General features: G+C 41.3%; 1 protein-coding gene across 2 annotated transcripts in view; it reads left to right on the top strand.

The window, feature by feature from the left end:
- The first annotated feature begins 294 nt into the window (after positions 1 to 294).
- HDDC2 (HD domain containing 2) overlaps positions 295 to 19,484 on the top strand; it is a 75,865-nt gene continuing 56,675 nt past the window's right edge. Inside the window, exons 1-6 of one of the 2 annotated variants that reach the window (XM_073337218.1) lie at positions 295 to 690; positions 3,780 to 3,901; positions 8,598 to 8,700; positions 10,627 to 10,695; positions 14,654 to 14,792; positions 16,402 to 16,482. In XM_073337218.1, coding sequence (XP_073193319.1) covers positions 619 to 690; positions 3,780 to 3,901; positions 8,598 to 8,700; positions 10,627 to 10,695; positions 14,654 to 14,792; positions 16,402 to 16,482 — 586 coding nt within the window. In that variant the 5' untranslated portion in view covers positions 295 to 618. Of the gene's footprint in view, positions 691 to 3,779; positions 3,902 to 8,597; positions 8,701 to 10,626; positions 10,696 to 14,653; positions 14,793 to 16,401; positions 19,220 to 19,484 lie in introns of those variants that run through there. The other variant, XM_073337219.1, reaches the window with a different exon arrangement.

Below are 19,484 nucleotides of genomic sequence, written 5' to 3'. Positions count from 1 at the left end.
TGAGCATGAGATTTCGTGAGCTACAGCTCACTTCATCGGATGCATTCAGTGGATTCCACTGAATGCATCCGATGAAGTGAGCTGTAGCTCAGGAAATCTTACATTCTGGAGACAGTTCACTTTGGTTTAGTTTAGTCCATTCGCCACTGCTCCGAGCTGCATGATAACGCTCCGTTATTACACCCTGGCAGCTTTTCTGCAACGTTCTGCTTTGGTCAGGGCTACAACCTCCCCCCCTTGCTGTTCGCTTTCCCGGCAGATCGGGCAAAACGTGCTCAGCCACTTCTCAGGGCCGGGAGAGCGAGCCCGGAGGCTCACCGGCCCGCCCCATCCCTGCACGAGCGCTTGGCGCGTCTCGGCCATTGCTGGGCTCCCCTCCTCGGTACTCAAGGCAGCAAGGTCCCGCCGCAGGAGGCGGCTGGGCCAAGCGCCCTTCAGCGGGAGCGCGGAGAAGGCGCCGGCGGGTGCTTCAGCTCGCCCGGAACAAAGCGGCAGGGGCGGGGCTCGGTCCCCGCTGTGCAGCGCGGGGAGGCGGGTCCCGGCAGCAGCAGCAGCCCCCGGGAGGCGGCCTCCGCGAGCCCCGCTGCTTCTTTCTCGGCCCGCTCCGCCGGCAGCCCCATGGCCGCGGCCCCGCTGGGCGGCGCCGCCGGGAGCCTGCTGCAGTTCCTGAGGCTGGTGGGGCAGCTCAAGGTGATGGGGCTGAGGGCGACGGGAGGCCGTGAAGAGCCAAGGACAGGCCCTGGCCACGGGGCGGGAAGCCCAAGGGCCGGGGAGGGGCCGGTCGGGGGCGAGGTTTAGCTCAGCCAGCCGCCCACCCACCCGGGCGCGGGATGAAAACCAAACCCAGCCCGCCAGGTACTGGCTGCGTGACTCGCTGCCGCGCCAGGTGCCCGCTGGAGTCAGTGTGCGCGGTGCGGGCTGTCACCCCCTTGTAGCAAAGCCGGGGCCGGGGGCCGGGCTCCGGAGCTGCCCGCCAGGGGGGCGCGGAACTGACTGGGCCAAAAGCCCCAGAAGCGAGTGGGGGGCAGAGCTGAGGCTAGAAATCGGGAGCTCTGGGTTCCCAGCCTTGTGCTCAGTTTACCAAACCCTGGTGCCTGCTTTCCTTGTCAGTTAATAGACCCCTTGCTGCAGGATCACACTTGAGTCCACATCGCTTCCTCCATCGACTCCCATTTTAAATGTCAGTAGGTGGGTCTTCTCTAGAGCCCTGGAGCTAAATGTCAGTGCAAGTCTCTGGATAAAAAACTTAACTCAGCCTAAAAAGAAAAGGAGGACTTGTGGCACCTTAGAGACTAACAAATTTATTTGAGCAGAAGCTTTCCTGAGTTACAGCTCACTTCATTGGATGCATTCAGTGGAAAATACAGTGGGGGGATTTATATACACAGAGAACATGAAACAATGGCTGTTACCATACACACTGCAATGAGAGTGATCAGGTAAGGTGAGCTATTACCAGCAAGGGGGGGGAAGGGGGAGACAGAGGGGCATTGCTGGCACATGATGGCATATATCACATTGGTAGATGTGCAGGTGAACGAGCCTCTGATAGTGTGGCTGATGTGATTAGGCCCTGTGATGGTGTCCCCTGAATAGATATGTGGGCACAGTTGGCAACAGGCTTTGTTGCAAGGATAGGTTCCTGGGTTAGTGGTTCTGTTGTGTGGTGTGTGGTTGCCGGTGATTATTTGCTTCAGGTTGGGGGCTGTCAGTAAGCAAGGACTGGCCTGTCTCCCAAGATCTGTGAGAGTGATGGGTCGTCCTTCAGGATAGGTTGTAGATCCTTGATGATGCATTGGAGAGGTTTTAGTTGGGGTCTGAAGGTGATGGCTAGTGGCGTTTTGTTAGCAAATGCTCACAAGCAACCACACACGAGAACCACTAACCCAGGAACATATCTATGCAGGGGACACCATTATAGGGCCTAATCACATCAGCCACAATATCAGAGGCTCGTTCACCTGCACATCTACCAATGTGATATATGCCATCATGTGCCAGCAATGCCCCTCTGCCATGTACATTGGTCAAACTGGACAGTCTCTACATAAAAGAATAAATGGACACAAATCAGACGTCAAGAATTATAACATTCAAAAACCAGTTGGAGAACACTTTAATCTCTCTGGTCACTCAATTACAGACCTATTAGTGGCAATACTTTGACAAAAAAACTTCAGAAACAGACTCCAATGAGAGACTGCTGAATTGGAATTAATTTGCAAACTGGATACAATTAACTTAGGCTTGAATAGAGACTGGGAGTGGATGGGTCATTACACAAAGTAAAACTATTTCCCCATGTTTATCCCCCCCCTTCCACTCCCCACTTTTCCTCAGACGTTCTTGTCAACTGCTGGAAATGGCCCACCTTGATTATCACTACAAAAGGTACCCCCCGTACCCCCCCCCACTGGTAATAGCTCACCTTACCTGATCACTCTCGTTACAGTGTGTATGGTAACAACCATTGTTTCATGTTCTCTGTATATATAAATCTCCCCACTGTATTTTCCATTGAATGCATCCGATGAAGTGAGCTGTAGCTCATGAAAGCTTATGCTCAAATAAATTTGTTAGTCTCTAAGGTGCAACAAGTCCTCCTTTTCTTTTTGTGAATACAGACTAAGATGCTGCTACTCTGAAACTTAACTCAGTCTGTGATCTGTTAGAGAAAATTCTGCTAGAGAACCCCACTGCTGCTGTATCTTATTTTGTATGTTAGTTTGTTAGCTTCCAGCGAAGGCTGAGTGCAGCAGCTCACCTTCTGTTCCTGCAGGAGTTTACCTGCTTGAGCCTGCCTGAAGCATATGCTGCTCCTGTGTTTCCTTGACTCATTTGTGTTGCCTGTACCACTGGTCTTGTGATACCTCAGGGGGTTATAGGACTACAGCCTTGATTCAAGTCCCTATAGATGGCTACACACACACGTTTCTCTGGACTTGGCTTTAACTACCATGGTTGTGTTAAGATATGAGAACAATTGAAAAATTCTTTAGTCCCTGTTTTAATGTTTTTAGCCAAAGCCAAAGATTTTTGCTCCCAGTGGAGAACAAAGTGGTCCTGGCAGAAACCGTTTGAAGTAGAAACACTGCCAGTGGTGCAGGTTGGCAGACAGCTGAGGGATGGAAGGCTGATCCAAAAAATGTCATTGACTGAGCCTGGGGCTTACCTCAGAAGCTCTTGCATCTAATTCTAGTTCCTCTGAGCAAGTACTTTAACTGTCCCTAGTATCAATTTCCACCTCTGTAAAATGGGGATAATACAAATTACACCTACATTGCAGAGATAAAGATCAATTACAGTAGTTAATGTGTGACCAATGCTTTGAAGAAGTATAGTGCTATTTAAATGCTGAATATTATTTATTTATACTGAATGCGTGTGGGCAATCAAGCTGAAATGGTCTCTGAAAGCTGAAAAGGACAGATTTTCTGGTGGTGTGTGCTATGACTGTAGTATATTGCAATAGACTCTTGTCACAGGATCAATCATCTGTACTTTCAAACTAACTCTGGCTTTGTAACATTTATTTTTTCACTAACCTTGAATCATAGAATCATAGAATATCAGGGTTGGAAGGGACCTCAGGAGGTCATCTAGTCCAACCCCCTGCTCAAAAGCAGGACCAATCCCCAATTAAATTGAGGCTTCATTTATGCATGAGAAGGAAATGGTTACCCTTAATGGAACAAATTTCCATTGGTATCTCTTAAGCTAAATTCTTCAGAACATTTATTCAAATGTTTTATATTATTGTTAAAACTTTCTCCAAGCAGAGAGTACCACGAACAGGCTGGGTGTACAGGAATGTAGAGAAACCAGAGAGTGTATCGGATCATATGTACAGGATGGCAGTCATGGCTTTGGTAACTGAAGATAAACAACTTAATAAAGACAGGTAAGAATACTGATGGTGATGATCAGGCCTGTCTCGAGATTTGGGAACTGAGAACTAAATATTCATCACACCCTGGCAAGGAGTTTTAGAATATGGAGGGGGAATCAAAATTGATATTTTTTTCCATTCTTTCACAAGTTGCTATGTGCCTTCTGGAGTTGAGGACTGAGGAATTGTTTTATTAGCTAAAAGTGGAGGCTTGGACAGGCTGCTAAAACAGAATAGCTTCCAGCTTGATTTCTCTCAAGAGATGTACATAAGAAGGCTGAAGAATCCCGTTCAAAGAGGAGTTTGAAGTGCATGGTGAAGCAAAATCCATATTTTATGTAGCTTTTGATAGAGATTCTATTAACACTTGAGAGAAATAAAAAAAATGTAATTAATTTAGCGTATAAAGGAAAACATAATTAGCATTGTATCACCTGTCAAGAATGGTACAGTATCATATTTGCTTTGTCACCTTCCTGAAGTGATGATAATAGACTTCTATAACTTGGAACTCATCTTTTCTAATGAAGCTTCAGGAAGTATAAACCACTTTAAATCATGTTACTGACACTGACTCCTGCACTGTCCACTACAATGGTCCATTGGCCTAGCAGAGAACATGCATGGCTACTTTCATAACTCAAAAACACAGGGCCTGATTGTCTACTGCCTTATTTGTTGTGAAGTTATTGACATCAGTGAGAAGTGAGATTGAAAAGGTTCTAAAACAATAGCATCATAATAGTAGCATTTTAGACTTGCTTTGCACAGGTGTCAATAACTTTGAGGTGCAAGGCACTGTAGAATCAGGCCCAGAGAGTTGAATGACATGGCAGAAGTTCCATAGCCAGTTTGTGGCAGAGGTGGAACAGATTCTTGATTTTCTCTTACGGGCTGGGGGAGAGCTGACAGATGCAGAAGAACACACCGTGTGGACAGAGGCATCCCTTAGGAGACACTCTGTTAACGGGGACACTCCACATCCTAGTGAAGAGGAGAGGATAGTAGTTGACAAAATACAGATAGGAACTGAAGAGAAACAAAGGGAAAAGTCCCATTCAATTACATCACATGGAGGCAGACAACTAAATATTGACAAATTTTATAAGTGCTTGTATACAAATTCTAGAAGTCTAAATAGTAAGATGGGTGAACCTGAGCGCCTGGTATTAAATGAGGATATGGATATAATAGGCATCACAGAAACTTGCTGGAATAGGATGTGGTAATACCAGGGTAGAAAATATATAGGAATGGCAGAGTAGGTCGTGCTGGTGGGAGAGTGGCACTGTATGTGAAAGAAAGCATAGAGTCAAATATAGTTTAAAAAAAAAAAAGGGTAAATCAAACTGTACCATAGAATCTCTATGGATAGACATTCCATGCTTGAATAATTAGAGTATAGCAGTGGGAATATACTACAGTAGAACTTCAGAGTTATGAACTGACCAGTCAACCACACACCTCATTGGGAACCAGAAATATGCAATCAGGCAGCAGCAGAGAACAGAACCCCCCCCCCCCACCCCAGATACAGTACAGTACTGTGTTAAACATAAACTACAAAAAAAAGGGGGGGGAGGGAAGCAGCATTTTTCCTCTGAAGTAAAGCTTCAAAGTTGTATTAAGTCAGTGTTCAGTTGTAAACTTTTGAAAGAACAACCACGTTTTGTTCAGAGTTATGAACAACCTCCATTCCTGAGGTGTTCGTAACTATAGGTTCTGCTGTACTGACCACCTGACCAGGGTAGTAATAGTGATTGTGAAATGCTCAGGGAGATTAGAGAGGCTACAAAAACAGAAAATGCGACAATAATGGGGGATTTCAACTATCCCCATATTGATTGGGAACATGTCGTCACCTCAGGGTGGGATGCACAGGTGAAATTTCTAGACACAAATAATGACTGCTTCTTGGAGCAGCTAGTGCTAGAATCCAAAAGGTGAGAGGCAATTCTTGATTTAGTTCTAGGTGAATAGAGACTGGGAGTGGATGGGTCATTACACAAAGTAAAACTATTTCCCCATGTTTATCCCCCCCCTTCCACTCCCCACTTTTCCTCAGACGTTCTTGTCAACTGCTGGAAATGGCCCACCTTGATTATCACTACAAAAGGTACCCCCCGTACCCCCCCCCCACTGGTAATAGCTCACCTTACCTGATCACTCTCGTTACAGTGTGTATAGGATCTGGTCCAAGATGTGCAGTAATAGTGACCATAATGTAATTAAATTTAACAACTCTAGGGTGGGGAGGTGGGAAGGGGAGATGTACCAAAGAAACCCACCACAGTAGCATTTAACTTCTAAAAGGGGAACTACACAAAAATGAGGAAGCTACTTAAATGGTAATTTAAAGGAACAGTCACAAGAGTGAAATGCCTGCAAGCTGCATAGAAACTTTTAAAAAATTCTATAATAGAGGCTCAAACTAAATGTATTTTCCCGCCTCTCTTCTCCTGCCCCTCCCAGGCCCCAAAAAAGCAAGAGGCCAAAAAAACCCCAAAACCATGGCGAAACAACAAGAGTAAAAGAGGTGGTGAGACCAAAAGACACCTTTTAAGAACTGGAAGTCAAATCCTACTGAGGAAAATAAAAAGGAGCATAAACTCTGGCAAGTCAAGTGTAAAAGTATAATTAGGTGGGCCAAAACAAATATGAAGAGCAACTAGCTAAGGATACAAAAACTATTAGCAACATTTTTTTGACTGGCAGACTTCCTGCTTTTGATGCACTTAATCAGTGGGGCCACTGGATGATTGAGGGTACTAAAGGAGCACTCAGGGAAGACAAGGCCATTGGGGAGAAGCTAAATGAATTCTTTGCATTCATCTTCACTGCAGAGGATGTGAGGGAGATTGCCATTCCTGAGCCATTCTTTTTAGGTGGTAAGTCTGAGGACTGTCCCAGATTGAGGTGTCAGTAGAAGAGGTTTTGGAACAAATTCATAAATTAAACTGTAATAAGTCACCAGGTCCAGATGATATTCACCCAAGAGTTCTGAAGAAAGCCCAATATGAAATTGCAGAATCACTAACTGTGGTATGTAACCCATCACTTAAATCAGCCTCTGTACCACATGACTGGAGGATACCTAAAATACATACTGATTATTAAAAAAGGTTCCAGAGGTGATCCTGGCTGGTAATTACAAGCTGGTAAGCCTAATTTCAGTACCAGGCAAAAGAAATGACTAAGGGGGAGAGGGGAGTGATAGTGGTCTATAAAACCATGAATAGTGTGGAGAAAGTGAATAAAGAAGGTTTATTTACTCCTTCACATAACGCAAGAACCAGGGGGGGTCATCCAATGAAATTAATACGCAGCAGATTTAAAACAAACATAAAAAAGTACTTCTTTGCACAACTCACACTCAGCCTGTGGAACTTATTGCCAGGGAATGTTTTGAATGCCAAAAGTATAACTAGGTTCAACAAAGAATTAGATAAGTTCCTGGAGGATAGGTCCATCAATGGCTTTTAGCCAAGATCATCAGGGATGCAACTCAATGCTCTGGGTCTCCCTAAACCTCTGACTCCCAGAAGCTGGGACTGGATGCACTTGATAATTGCCCTGTTCTATTAGCATGATCATCACAGTAGTATCTCAGTGCATTAAGCAACGTTACTAACATCGGTCACGTTTTTCTTCTCATTCTTTCCCTGGGGGGAAGACCGTGCTGTGGAGTGTTTTGTTTTGGAGTTTTTTAAAAATAAAATATACATTTTTCCCCCTCCTCTTCCTCCACCCCTTGCCACTATAGGTATATGCTAGAGAAGGCAAAGTGGGGAAAAAATGTGCCTTGCATGTAGACTGGAAGGTGGTGAGGTTTGTGATCATTCTTAGATTCTGGGGGAGTTCATTCCACAGTCTTTGGTTGGACCCTGAGAAGCTCTGTCTCCTGCAGGAACAAGCTTCACCCTTATTTCATTGTGCCAGAGGGAATGAATGAACTTGAAGCCAACTGAAAAATCAGACTAGTAATACTTACCCACCATTGTAAAGTGCTTTGAGATCTACAGGATAGGGTCAGAGCACAAAGCATCATTGACAGCCAGATTTTTTTGGATGAGGTTGCTACGGCACAGAGAGGTTCACTGACTTGGCTGGAAGCCTGTGAGCCCTAGTGCGTTCCCTAGATCTGTGTTCTAGTCTTGCAACTTGCACTTACCTTGCTGATTGCTTTTAATGCTTTTTACTGCACTCTGTTAAAGAAAGCTGGGCTGTGCCACGACCATGAGTTGCTAACTTAGCTACATAATATATGTGTATTTTATCAGGTGGCATTTTGAATTTGTCAGGGCTCCATATATCTTTATACTTAGTAAATGCAAACATTGTTATCATCTGAGTAGTGTATAATGTCCTTAGCTTTTATGTGGTAGGAGTTGGTAAATGATCTGCTAGGTAACTACACTGTTGTCACTTAGTATCTTTTGCTTTCTTCCTCCCTCCTCCCCCCCCAAAAAAACAAAAACAAAAAAACCCCAAGGCTTTTTGGTTTTGGATATCTATCCAAATATCTTTTCATACATAACAGTAACTAGCAACTGGGATTCAAATATACTATGGGATAGAAAATTATTTCACTAATACCGATCTATTAAATACAAGGGAGAAGGGAGAGTTTATCAATACTGCTTATTAATAAACAAAGTGTAACTATAAAGTTTATTGGCTGATCATGCAGTGTTTCTCTCCTTATCAGATGTGTACGACTAGCTCTGGTTCATGATATGGCTGAATGCATTGTTGGAGATATAGCACCTGCAGATAACATCTCCAAAGAGGAGAAACATCAGCGAGAGGAGGTTGGTACTCTGTAGAACTTTGTAAAGGCTTTGCATTTTATTTGTAGAGGTGAACAACTAGTTATTAGGGAGACCCTCAAAACAACAAAATACAGAACATGTATTTGTGCATGTATGCCAAGGAGTAGCACTACAAACGCCTGCTAATTTGACTTGTCTAAGTAACACCACAAAGTGCAAGATAATAAAAAGGAAGTTTTTTGAAAGAACCCAAACATTAGGCACCTGCCAAATGAATTGAGTGGATTTTCAGTAGTCTGAGATGTTAGTGAAGTTGCTCGTGTATGTCCATGCTTATTTTCTGGGGAGCAGAGGTACAGATCAGAAGAGAGAGGGACAGATAGTTAATACTTGACACATGGCACTAGACCAGTGGTTTTCAAACTTTTTGTATTGGTGACCCCTTTCACATAGCAAGCCTCTGAGTGTGACTGCCCCTTATAAATTAAAAATGAGGTGGGGGTAATTTAATGTAATGGGGGATCGGGGCTGTCAGCCCCTCAGAGCTGACAGCTCATGACCCCCATGTAACTGCCTTGTGATCCCCTGAGGGTCACAACCCCCAGTTTGAGAACCCTTGCACTAGACACTTCCAAAGTATCATACACACTTTACCTGATTATTCTTATCGTACCCCTGTGTGGCAGGTAATCAGTGAGCCTGACAAACAAATGCAACTGTCTGAGTACATAATCTTTGACTTTAATAATGGCCACAAACATATCCATTAATCACAGTTTTGTCAGTTCTGGCTCTCTGTGTTATTTAAAGCTAAAAGAAAAGTTTTCCTACAATTACAGCTAGAGGGCACCACCTTACTTGATAATCTTTTCCAATGGACAAATAAGTTGTTTAAAGAGTCTAAAAGAAAAACAGTCTTACAGTGAATTCTCTGCCACTCTTATGCTTAGATTTTTAAAAAAAATTCTAGCAATATGTTCCTGGTGAAAAGAAGATTGGACTTAAAAGATTAAACGGCTGTTCAGAGTTCTTTAAATGCTATCTTTATTCACTGTAACATTGACTGTTCTGTTCTACTGTGTACCTGTTTGGAGTGTGCTTTTTTAAAAAAAAAAAAAAAAATGGTTTCCCTAATGCCTGCTGGGAATGTTTCTCCACTAAGGGCCAGACTTCTTAATGGCATTTAGGTGCTTAAAGAGGCAGGTAGGTGCCTAATGGAAGTTTCAAAAAGGCCTAGGAAGCTGTCTGCATCTTTAGAACACCAAATACCGATAAAAATCTGGCCCTAGGTGCCTGTTGCTCATCCTGGTCCCATTAAAGCAAATAGGAGTCTTGTCATTGATTTCTTTGGGAGCAGGATTGAGCCCTAAATAGTTATACTTCTGAAGTGCTATCTTTGTATAAAATAACACCTTGAGTGGCAAGTTTCAACGTAACTGTATATTGGCATAAAACTTGGTCTTTCTTTTATGGTTGTTTGTTTTCAATTAGGACCTAAGTATTACTGGGGAAACAGAGTAGGACTCGAATGAAATTGATTAGTTGGAACAACATGCAAAGAGGATTCCGCTGTTCATACCAATAATTTGGTATTGCATCAAAACAGTGTTAAACTGTATCTGGTAACTGGGGTCAGTGCTCTAGCATCTGAGTTTGTTCATTTTGCTCAGAGGTCATTTCTAGATTACTGGAGTCAGTTATTGGATGGTGCTTTAGATTATTTTCTGCTGCTTGGGGCTAGTCCTCTACAATTTATTGAGCAGGTCTGGTGTGCAGAAATTATTTTGTACCCATTGCTTTTATTGTTCCATCAGCGGAGTTAGTACTGTACGTGTGCAGCTGTGGAGCGAGAGATGATTCAGTGTTTATGCAAAGGTGGTGGTGGACAAATTGTTTTCTGGAAAACAAAGGGAAAGATATTATATTCAGATAATGGCCAAATGAAAGCAGGAGTCTGTCTTTCAGGCAGCTATGAAACATTTGACACAGCTGCTATCAGAAGATCTGAGAAAAGAAATCTATGAACTTTGGGAAGTAAGTATACATCACTTGATGCATTTATTCCACATTATTGCTTGCAACAGGACCAACAGATTGTCTTATATTCATGGTATTTGGTGCCTACTGAAGTTCATAATCTTTATTCTAAAACCTTTAGAGCAAGATGGGTTTGGAATTTTTCTTTGGGGGTATGTTTATATGGCAGCAACTTTCTGAACTCTTTTTCATAAAGAAAACAAAATAATTCAGTATAATGACCCAAATTGTGCTCTTATACCTGTGTAGCCCCACTGCATTTGAGGGATTGATTTACATAACTGAGGGTGGGATTTGTCCCAGTATGTATATTTACCTGGTCAGACAGTGCTGTTCCATAAGCAACATAATCTTGAAAAGGACTATGGTTTTATCTTTGACAGTGTCTTAAATGAGAATTTCAACTAAATGAAAATATGAATTGGGAAGTAATACAGTGAAATAATAGGTGATATTTGAATTAAATTAAAATTATGGATTAAATTGAAAAATGATCATGTTGACCTGAAAATATCTTATCTTTATGCTAGAGCAGTTGTTCCCAGACTTGTTCCGCCGCTTGTGGAGGGAAAGCCCCTGGCAGGCCGGGCCCGTTTGTTTACCTGCGGTGTCCGCAGCTTCGGCCAATCGCAGCACCCAGTGGCTGCAGTTTGCTACTGCAGGCCAATGGGAGCCGCTGGAAGCAGCAGCCAGTACGTCCCTCGGCCTGCCAGGGGCTTTCCCTGCACAAGCGGCGGAACAAGTTTGGGAACCACTGTACTAGAGAATCTGTTATACATACAGAGGTGATCTGCTAGGATATTGTGATCTTGCAAAGAGACCTCTTGCTATTTGGCTAAGATCTTGTATTATCTGCAAGTCAGGAAACATTAGGCTGCTTTCTCCAAAAATTTGTGTTTTAAAAAAAAATAAAATAATAATGATATATTTCCGCCAACATATGTTTCCGTTATATAGTAACTTTCCCTCACCAATTTTCTGCTTTTGTGTATTTTATTGTAAGCAGGTAGCTGTGAAGCCTTGACCTCTGTAACCTGAGGCTGCATTTAATACTGACATTCTTACCTGTTCCACTTGGATTGTATTTAAATAGGTTTCCAGATATTTGAAGACAAATTCTGCCCGCAGTTATATCTCCATTGACTTTAATTGAGTTGTGTTGGTTTAAGTGACAGCAGAACTGGATTTTTAAAGTTACATTCCAAAGTTAAAATAGTGAATCTGGGAAAACTGTAGTTAGTATTCATAAAATTAGCCCTTTCCTTTAGCCTTTTTCACTGGAAAGCTCCTCTAGCAGAGAGGCAGGAAGCCATTACAGAAAGAGTTAAACTATACCATGGGATTTCTCGCATCTTTTTTTTTGCCTTGGGCTCCTGTCCCGACTTGTACAGGAGCTGATTCCCCATCCCCACCTAACCTAACTACAGCACACATTAGCTTTTTACCTTTCTCATTAAATATCATTTCTCATATGCACACTTTTTAGTTCATATTGTTAGTTGTATTATTTATTTTTGTTTCTACCTTCAGGGTAACTTAATCAGCATGAGGTTTCTTGCATAGGCGTGTCAGTGTATCACACTGAAAATATACACAAACCCTAGCCTTCACTGCTGTTAAGCAGCTAGTTCTATTTAAAAAAAAAAAAAAAAATCTCTGAAATATTCAATCAAAAAGCTACTCTCAATTACACAAAGGCAATACCATGGACTTCAATGTTCCCTATGGAAAGTGAGAACGAATTAGCACAGGTTTGAGCTGGGGGTAGGGTGGACAGGGTCTGTGGAAGATCCTCCCACAGCTCTGACAGTACGGTTGGTACCTGACTTGTGACATCCTCATTAGTTTGGTCCTTGAACCGACCGTCGCTTGTTTCCATTTGTGCCAACCGGGTGGATGGTTTTGAAGCGTGAAGAAAGGGGTACCAGAAAGAGACCACCAAAGCTGTTTTCACTTTGTAACCTAATTTAAGATGTGAACGTAACTCACTGGAGGCAAATGAGGACATTAGCACACTGAGTTACTTCCCTCTTTACCGACCATGATAAAGTTATCATTTATGACGTTGCCAAACAAAAATGTGAACTTTACTGACAAACAGAATGGATAAAATGCAGAATATGAAAATAATAGGATTAAACAGATTCACGAAAATAAGAGGCAGTGTTGAACAGCATTTTAAATTAAAATGTAAATTGAAGAAAAGCCCTAGACTTCAAAAAATCTTTTGAAAAAAATGTTAAAATGAAGACTTCAAATCAACTAATAATTAAAGCTTAATTGAAATTTCAAAATGTAATTTGAATTCAAATTGATTCTTACACTAGTATTTCACTGCCGTCAAAATCCAGATCCCCGAATTTGGAACCTACAGCAAAGAACATAATAAATGTGCAGATTTTTAGCAATATGTCACACATCCAGGTAAGCATGACAAGTTCATTATCTGAACACAACTGTGCTGGAATTACAAATTAGGATCTTGCCATTAGGCATGACAGCTCTACTATTATCTTGTTAGAGGCAGGAAATGATGTATATTAATCAGTGTTCATGCTTCCCAAATCATGGGAACTAGAAGTTCTATTTTAAGGGCTGAGAGTTCCAACAGTAGCCCACTTTCCTCTTTGTTTGTTTCAAGGCTCTGCCAAAATAGGCACCTATTCTCTGGTCAGTAGGTGAAATTCTGCTTTCACTTGTGCACAGCTCTCATCAAAATCAGTGGGAGTTGTTGCACGCAATTGAGAGGGGGCGGAAATAGCAAGTAAATCAAAGGACTTAAAAGGAAAAAAATAGGAAGAGAGAGAATAAGCTAAAATGATCAAGAAGGAATGACAGGTTTAAAAAATACCTTTTGAGAACAGTGACAAATACAAGGAGCTGGATAACAAAATGGAGGACCTAGAACCACTGGTGCAGGAAGTGGACCCAGATATTACAGGGATAACAGAAACCTGATGAAATAGTAGTAATGACTGGAGTACAGTTATTGAAGAGTATTTGCTGTCCAGGAAAGACAGAAGTAAAGGTGGTGGAGTGTAATGATGAGGTAGACTGTAAAAAAATTAGAAGTGATGGAATAGATAAAAGGGTCTGTTTGGGTCAAAATCACTGGGGAAGAAGGCTGCCAAAGGCTCCCCTAGGATAGTGCTTTGGATATGTTACAGACCCTCAAGATGTGATTTGGATATGGATAGAGATCTCTAATGTTTTAATTAAATAAATACTACTGGAAGTTTTATAATTATAGGAGACTTTATTTCCCAGCAATAGATTGGAGGGCAAGTGCTACTAATAATGGTAGGGCCCATATTGTCCTGCATGTGATAACTGACAGATTTTTTCACCAGATAATCACTGAACCAACAAGAGGTGATGTCATTTTAGATTCAACCTCGTAGAGAACTAGTTGTGGGGGATAATATTGGTCTAAGTGATCCTGAGCTAATTCAATTTAAACTAAATGGAAGGATAAACAAAAATAGGTCTGCAACTAGGGTCCCTGATTTCAAAAGGGCAAACTTCAAAAAATTAAGGGAACTAGTTAGGGAAGTGGACTGGACTAAAGAAGTCGAGGATCTGAAAGTGGAGGAGGCATGGAATTACTTTCTCAACGTTCCAGAAGCTCTCTGAAACCTGCATCCCAAGGATTTTTAATGAATCTGTAAATTTTGGGGTTTCTTTATATGAGCTCAGATTCAGCAAAGCATTTCAGCATGTGAATAATAATATCCCTACTTAGTAAAGCACATAAACAAGTGTAAAGTCTCATGGAACTTAAGCATGTGCTGAAATGTTTTGCTGAATCAGAGCCTTAAAAAGACATGAGGTCTACTGTACTCTTGAATATCTGTGATACAGATGAAGAAATGCTAAGTCTAAGAAAGGCTTTTAGTTCTGGCACTGTGTGTTCCAGCATAGCAAATCAAATCTCTCTAATTGCACATCTGTTCAGGAATATGAACACCAGACTACAGCAGAAGCCAGATTTGTAAAAGAGCTGGATCAGTGTGAGATGATACTCCAAGCATCTGAGTATGAAGAGTTGGAAAAAATGCCTGGAAGACTGCAGGACTTTTATGATTCAACTTCAGGTATGAAATCTGATTTTTGTAAACAAGAGAGAGGAGTGTCTGAATACCAGTGGGGCCTGATTCTTGGATTTAAAGTGGCAGATAGGTGTCTGAGTCTCCTTTACATTGCTGTCAGTGTAAAGAGGCCTGAAAGTGGGGATAAACTACATTGACACATTTAAAGGCTCTTTACATTGTAAGAGTGTGTGAAATAGTCTTAATATAAATGAGAATCGAGCCTAGTGAACAGGTTGCTTCAGATGTGCTTGTATTGTGTTTGGTTCCCTTCTATAGTATTTACTATTGTTCATTTTACTTAATCTCTGCAAGATAAGGGAAAATAGATAATTTTATATACAGAGTTTAACAGTAATGAAGGGCTGTGTTCAAAAAGAGAGAGAACTCAACTTGTCTTGAAAAATAAGAACACAAGAATAAAAGAAACGGCACTATATAGTGTCAGTGGAAAGACTCCCATTGGATCAGTATATAGAAGGGGAACATCAGAATGAAATATTTGAAAGTGTAAGTGGTAACTATATCCCTAGCTGTGATCTTACTAGTGTTCCTACTTCCAAACTCAATATTGTGAAACTGGAGATGCTACCCCTCACCACCTATTTCAGTGAACCTGCAGTTTGATCTGGTGTTTCTCTTTCCAGAAATGAAATAGATTCTTATAATCAAATATTCTGCCCAATCATCAGACAAATTTTAATTTAAGCTTTTGCTGCCAAGCCTTTACCCAAAGATTTAATTTTTTCTCCTGCCAGGGAAGCTTCAGAAAGTCTGTATGCAATGAGTTTTCTTGGCAACTGGCCTGCATAACATACCATGAAACATGCCTGTTTTACACTTTTACATGTCATTATAGCTCCAGTTCAGAAAAGAAATCATGTACTTATGCCATCACGATTCATAGGTTCTAGGGCAAGAAGGGTAATATTACCCCTGGTAATTGTTCCAGTGATTGATTACCCTCGGTGTTCGTAAATTATGCTTTATTTCTAGTCTGACTTGATCTAGTTTAAACTTCTAACCATTGCATCTTGTTATACCATTTGCTCCCTATATCGGTACTTACAGATGACCAAGTGACCCCTTAACCTTCTCTTTGTTAAACTAAACAGATTGAGCCTCTCACTGTAAGGCATGTTTTCCAATCCGTTAATTGTTGTTGCGGTTTTTCTCTCAACTCTCTCCAGTTTATCTTCTTGAACCGTGAGCACCAGAACTGGACACGCTTGTCCAGTAGCACGAGTTTCAAATCCAAAGGATAAGATGGAACGAATGCCCATTGACTGCAGGGAGATGTAAACATGAGCCTTAAGTTTAAATACGATCTGAATCAGGGTCCATAGCATGAATTTTTCATATTCAGACTCTTCCTCCCTCCAAATAGTGTATGGAACAGGACATACTCTGGGGAAATACTTGGATGAACTGTTGAACAGTTGCTCTTCTATAGTTATTCCTGAAACATCATAGATAGTGTTCACAATTAAAGGGAGAACATATGTACTAATTGTTTCTTTTGTGATATAATAGTTTGTGCCTGGAGAAACAGTATAATCTGTTACGTAAAGGGAAAAGCATGATAATGAATTGTTTCTCTTCTTTCGTTTTACAGGAAAATTTAATCACCCAGAAGTAGTCCAACTTGTGTCGTCCATTAATATGGAAAGAAATGCAAAAATAGCTGCTACAACAAGTGAGCCACCCTCTTGAGGCATTTTAAAACTTCTGTAACTAAAATTTATTTTACTCCTTCTAGTGTTTTGCTGCTACAGCATCACTAAGTTTTTTACAGTTTTTTTTCTTTCCATTAATTGCTTGGAATCTATGGAAAAATCTAGATAAGCAAAATAGGATAAATTTTACATTTGATATCATAGCCCTATTTATACATCCTGTATCTTTTTTTTATCTTTATGTTTGGCATCCTGTATCTTTTTTTTAATTTGATGCAACCTGTTTAGTCAATTGCTTGATTCAGTTTTGGTTCATCATGAAATACAGTAGAACACCAGAGTTATGGACTGACTGGTCAACCAGACACCACTTGAGACCAAAAAAAAAAGGCAAATATGGTACTGTGCCCATATTGCATCTTAAAGGTAGGCACATCTGGGCTGCCTGTCCCCACCCCTATGTGTGGGGCACCTACTCCCAGGTAGGAGTTGAGATGTGCAGGCAAAGCTGTGAGCCCCTGCTGCCAGCCCAAGGCAGCTGGAGCAGAAGCAACATTGGGGTCTATGCTGCTTTCACCAGCATCCTTTCCTCCCCACCCCCAGTCGGGAGGGGGACAAGCTGGCCTGGACAAGACGCTGCCTCTGGAACCTGGCCTGGAGTGTGAACTGCTGGAGCCAGAGCTATGAACACCCTTTATTCCCAAGGTGTCCGTAACTTGGAGGTTCTACTGTATCCTCAAGAGATCAAATAACCAGTGTTAGTCCGGTTTATGGAAAAAGGTTCCACATGATACCAGTCTCCAAGAAGCCATCTTATGTGGCATTGTTACATTTACCTTACACGTGTGCTCCCAAAGTTACACTCCAAATGCTATCTTTTTATACATTATTTACAAGTAAAAAGGTCATCTAAAACTAGATTTAACCAAGCTGCTTTCTACCTTGTTTTTCCAGTACCATGGTGTACCCCTTAGCTCTGGCCACATGCATTCCAGATACCAAAGGGCATGATGGCACCACCTGGGTTTGTACTAGCATAGAGCAATCATATGTCTTGTCCTATTCCCTTGGGATATTCCAGTACTGGTCTGTGAGAATAACTCCCTACTTGTTCCTATGGTAAAATGATCATATGTCCTGACCCTGACAACTTTTCTACCTACTTAAGCCAAAGTTTACTCTATCCTATAATACTTCAGCATTAGAGAAGAGGATTATAGTATGTAGCTAATGTAAGGGTATAGGCCAATTTAGGCTATATAACTGTTTGGTGCTATTGTACAAAACATTCTTAATAACCACTACTTGTTATCTTAGAAACAAAGTCATAATTTCCTTGTTTAGCATGGTACGGCTGCAATACAGTCACTTTGTTATATATTCAGTGGTACCCATTCTGCTGAGAGTAAGTTAAGAAAAAGTTAACAGCCACAAAACACGTAAGGTTGACTGGTGCCCCTGCACAGTCTACTGAAAGGGTTGTGAATTTTGACTGGATGTATTCCTTGAGCCTTCTGGCCAGTGCTGGGGATGGTATAGGTGTACATATAATAGGTTGGTCCATGCACGCTTCTATCTTTGGTGTGCACTTAGTGAGGCCAGCATAATCAGAACCACTATACGGGGGGATAAGGCCCCATATGACTTTTTTTTGGCTGTGGCCTATTCAAGAATTTTTTTTTTTTTAACAGAGCTGGCAAAGTGTACTCTGCCTTCTCCTGTGGCTTTGCTCAGTTTCTGAAGCCCTCAAAACTTTGGTCTGAGACTGTGCATGGAAAATTTTTAGGCCAAATACATTCATCATGCTAAATATTTTTGATGAGTTTAACTTGATTAATCATTTCTAGTGTGGGAGTGCCTAGGGGGCTCCACCAGGTTGGAGCCTATTTTACTAGTGAATGGCAGCAGTTCCTTCTGCCAAAGAGCTTGCTGTCTAAAAGAAAAGATGTAAGTGGATGAAACAAACAAGCGGGTTTGGAGAGGAACCAATGAAAACAATAGGAAGTTTTAAGACTAGATAAGGTGGGTGCACACTCTGTAGCCAATCAGCAGCAACAATCCCTCCCTCCCCCACCCCAAATGTAGCCTAACTAACTATCCAGGGTAAGTCTGAAGGAATTCTGATTCCAGCCACAGATATCTCAGAGTCTAGCAAAAGAGGAGTCTACCTTTGTAACAGTTCCTAACAATAATTAGGAAGCTAGGGGTATTTTTTCCTTCTTTCCCAAAGATGTATTACTGTCATAAATACACTGAATTAGAAGAACGAACTTAACTCCAGCCTGAAGGCCTACAGCAATGTGACCCTGTCTTCTACTTACTGTTGCACTGCAAATCTTGTGACTCTCTCTTACAGTCCAGACCCTAGAGTCATGAGAATACACCAGAATCTGATTTCAAGCACTCATAGTTGGAGGGGAAGGCTTGAACATGTGAATCCTGAAGTTGAAAAATGAGGAAGTAAAATAATTAAATCCAAATGGATTTAAAGAATTTCATTTTTTTAAATCTGGTGGGTTATTTTTTGCTTTTAATTTCTGGAATGCTTGGGGTAGACAATACCATAGGGATGTCTCAGTTGGCTACCACTCTTTTCCTAACTATTAACAAAGAGGCTGGGGAGATGTTTTTAAATATGCTGTTGAAAATCCACAAAATTTTTGGGTATAAAAATGCCATTCTAGAACTCTTGCACACTGTGCAGGTAGCAGGTACAGTCCTATTTGAAATGGCTATAATAAAGCATGAATTTTATTATCAGGTTTATATGTTTCTAACTATCGATGATGGGGGAAAAATAAACCCATTTCAGATAGATATTATAAACTGTGTGGCTGGCCCAAACCATCTGTCTGCAACTTTTTTTTTTGTATTTCCATTGTAACATCTTATTAGAACAAAACTATTACAAGGGGCATCTTGCTAATAAAAACACACAAGGCAGACACACATTTTAAAAACTCATTTACACAAACTAGAACTTTTTTTAAAATAAAAATTAATGCTGCAACAGAAACTTGCA

Source organism: Lepidochelys kempii, chromosome 3 (assembly GCF_965140265.1).
Source record: "Lepidochelys kempii isolate rLepKem1 chromosome 3, rLepKem1.hap2, whole genome shotgun sequence".
Classification (NCBI taxonomy): Eukaryota; Metazoa; Chordata; order Testudines; family Cheloniidae; genus Lepidochelys; species Lepidochelys kempii.
Note: the sequence above shows the minus strand (reverse complement) of the source record. Positions and strands in the feature narration are given on the sequence as shown.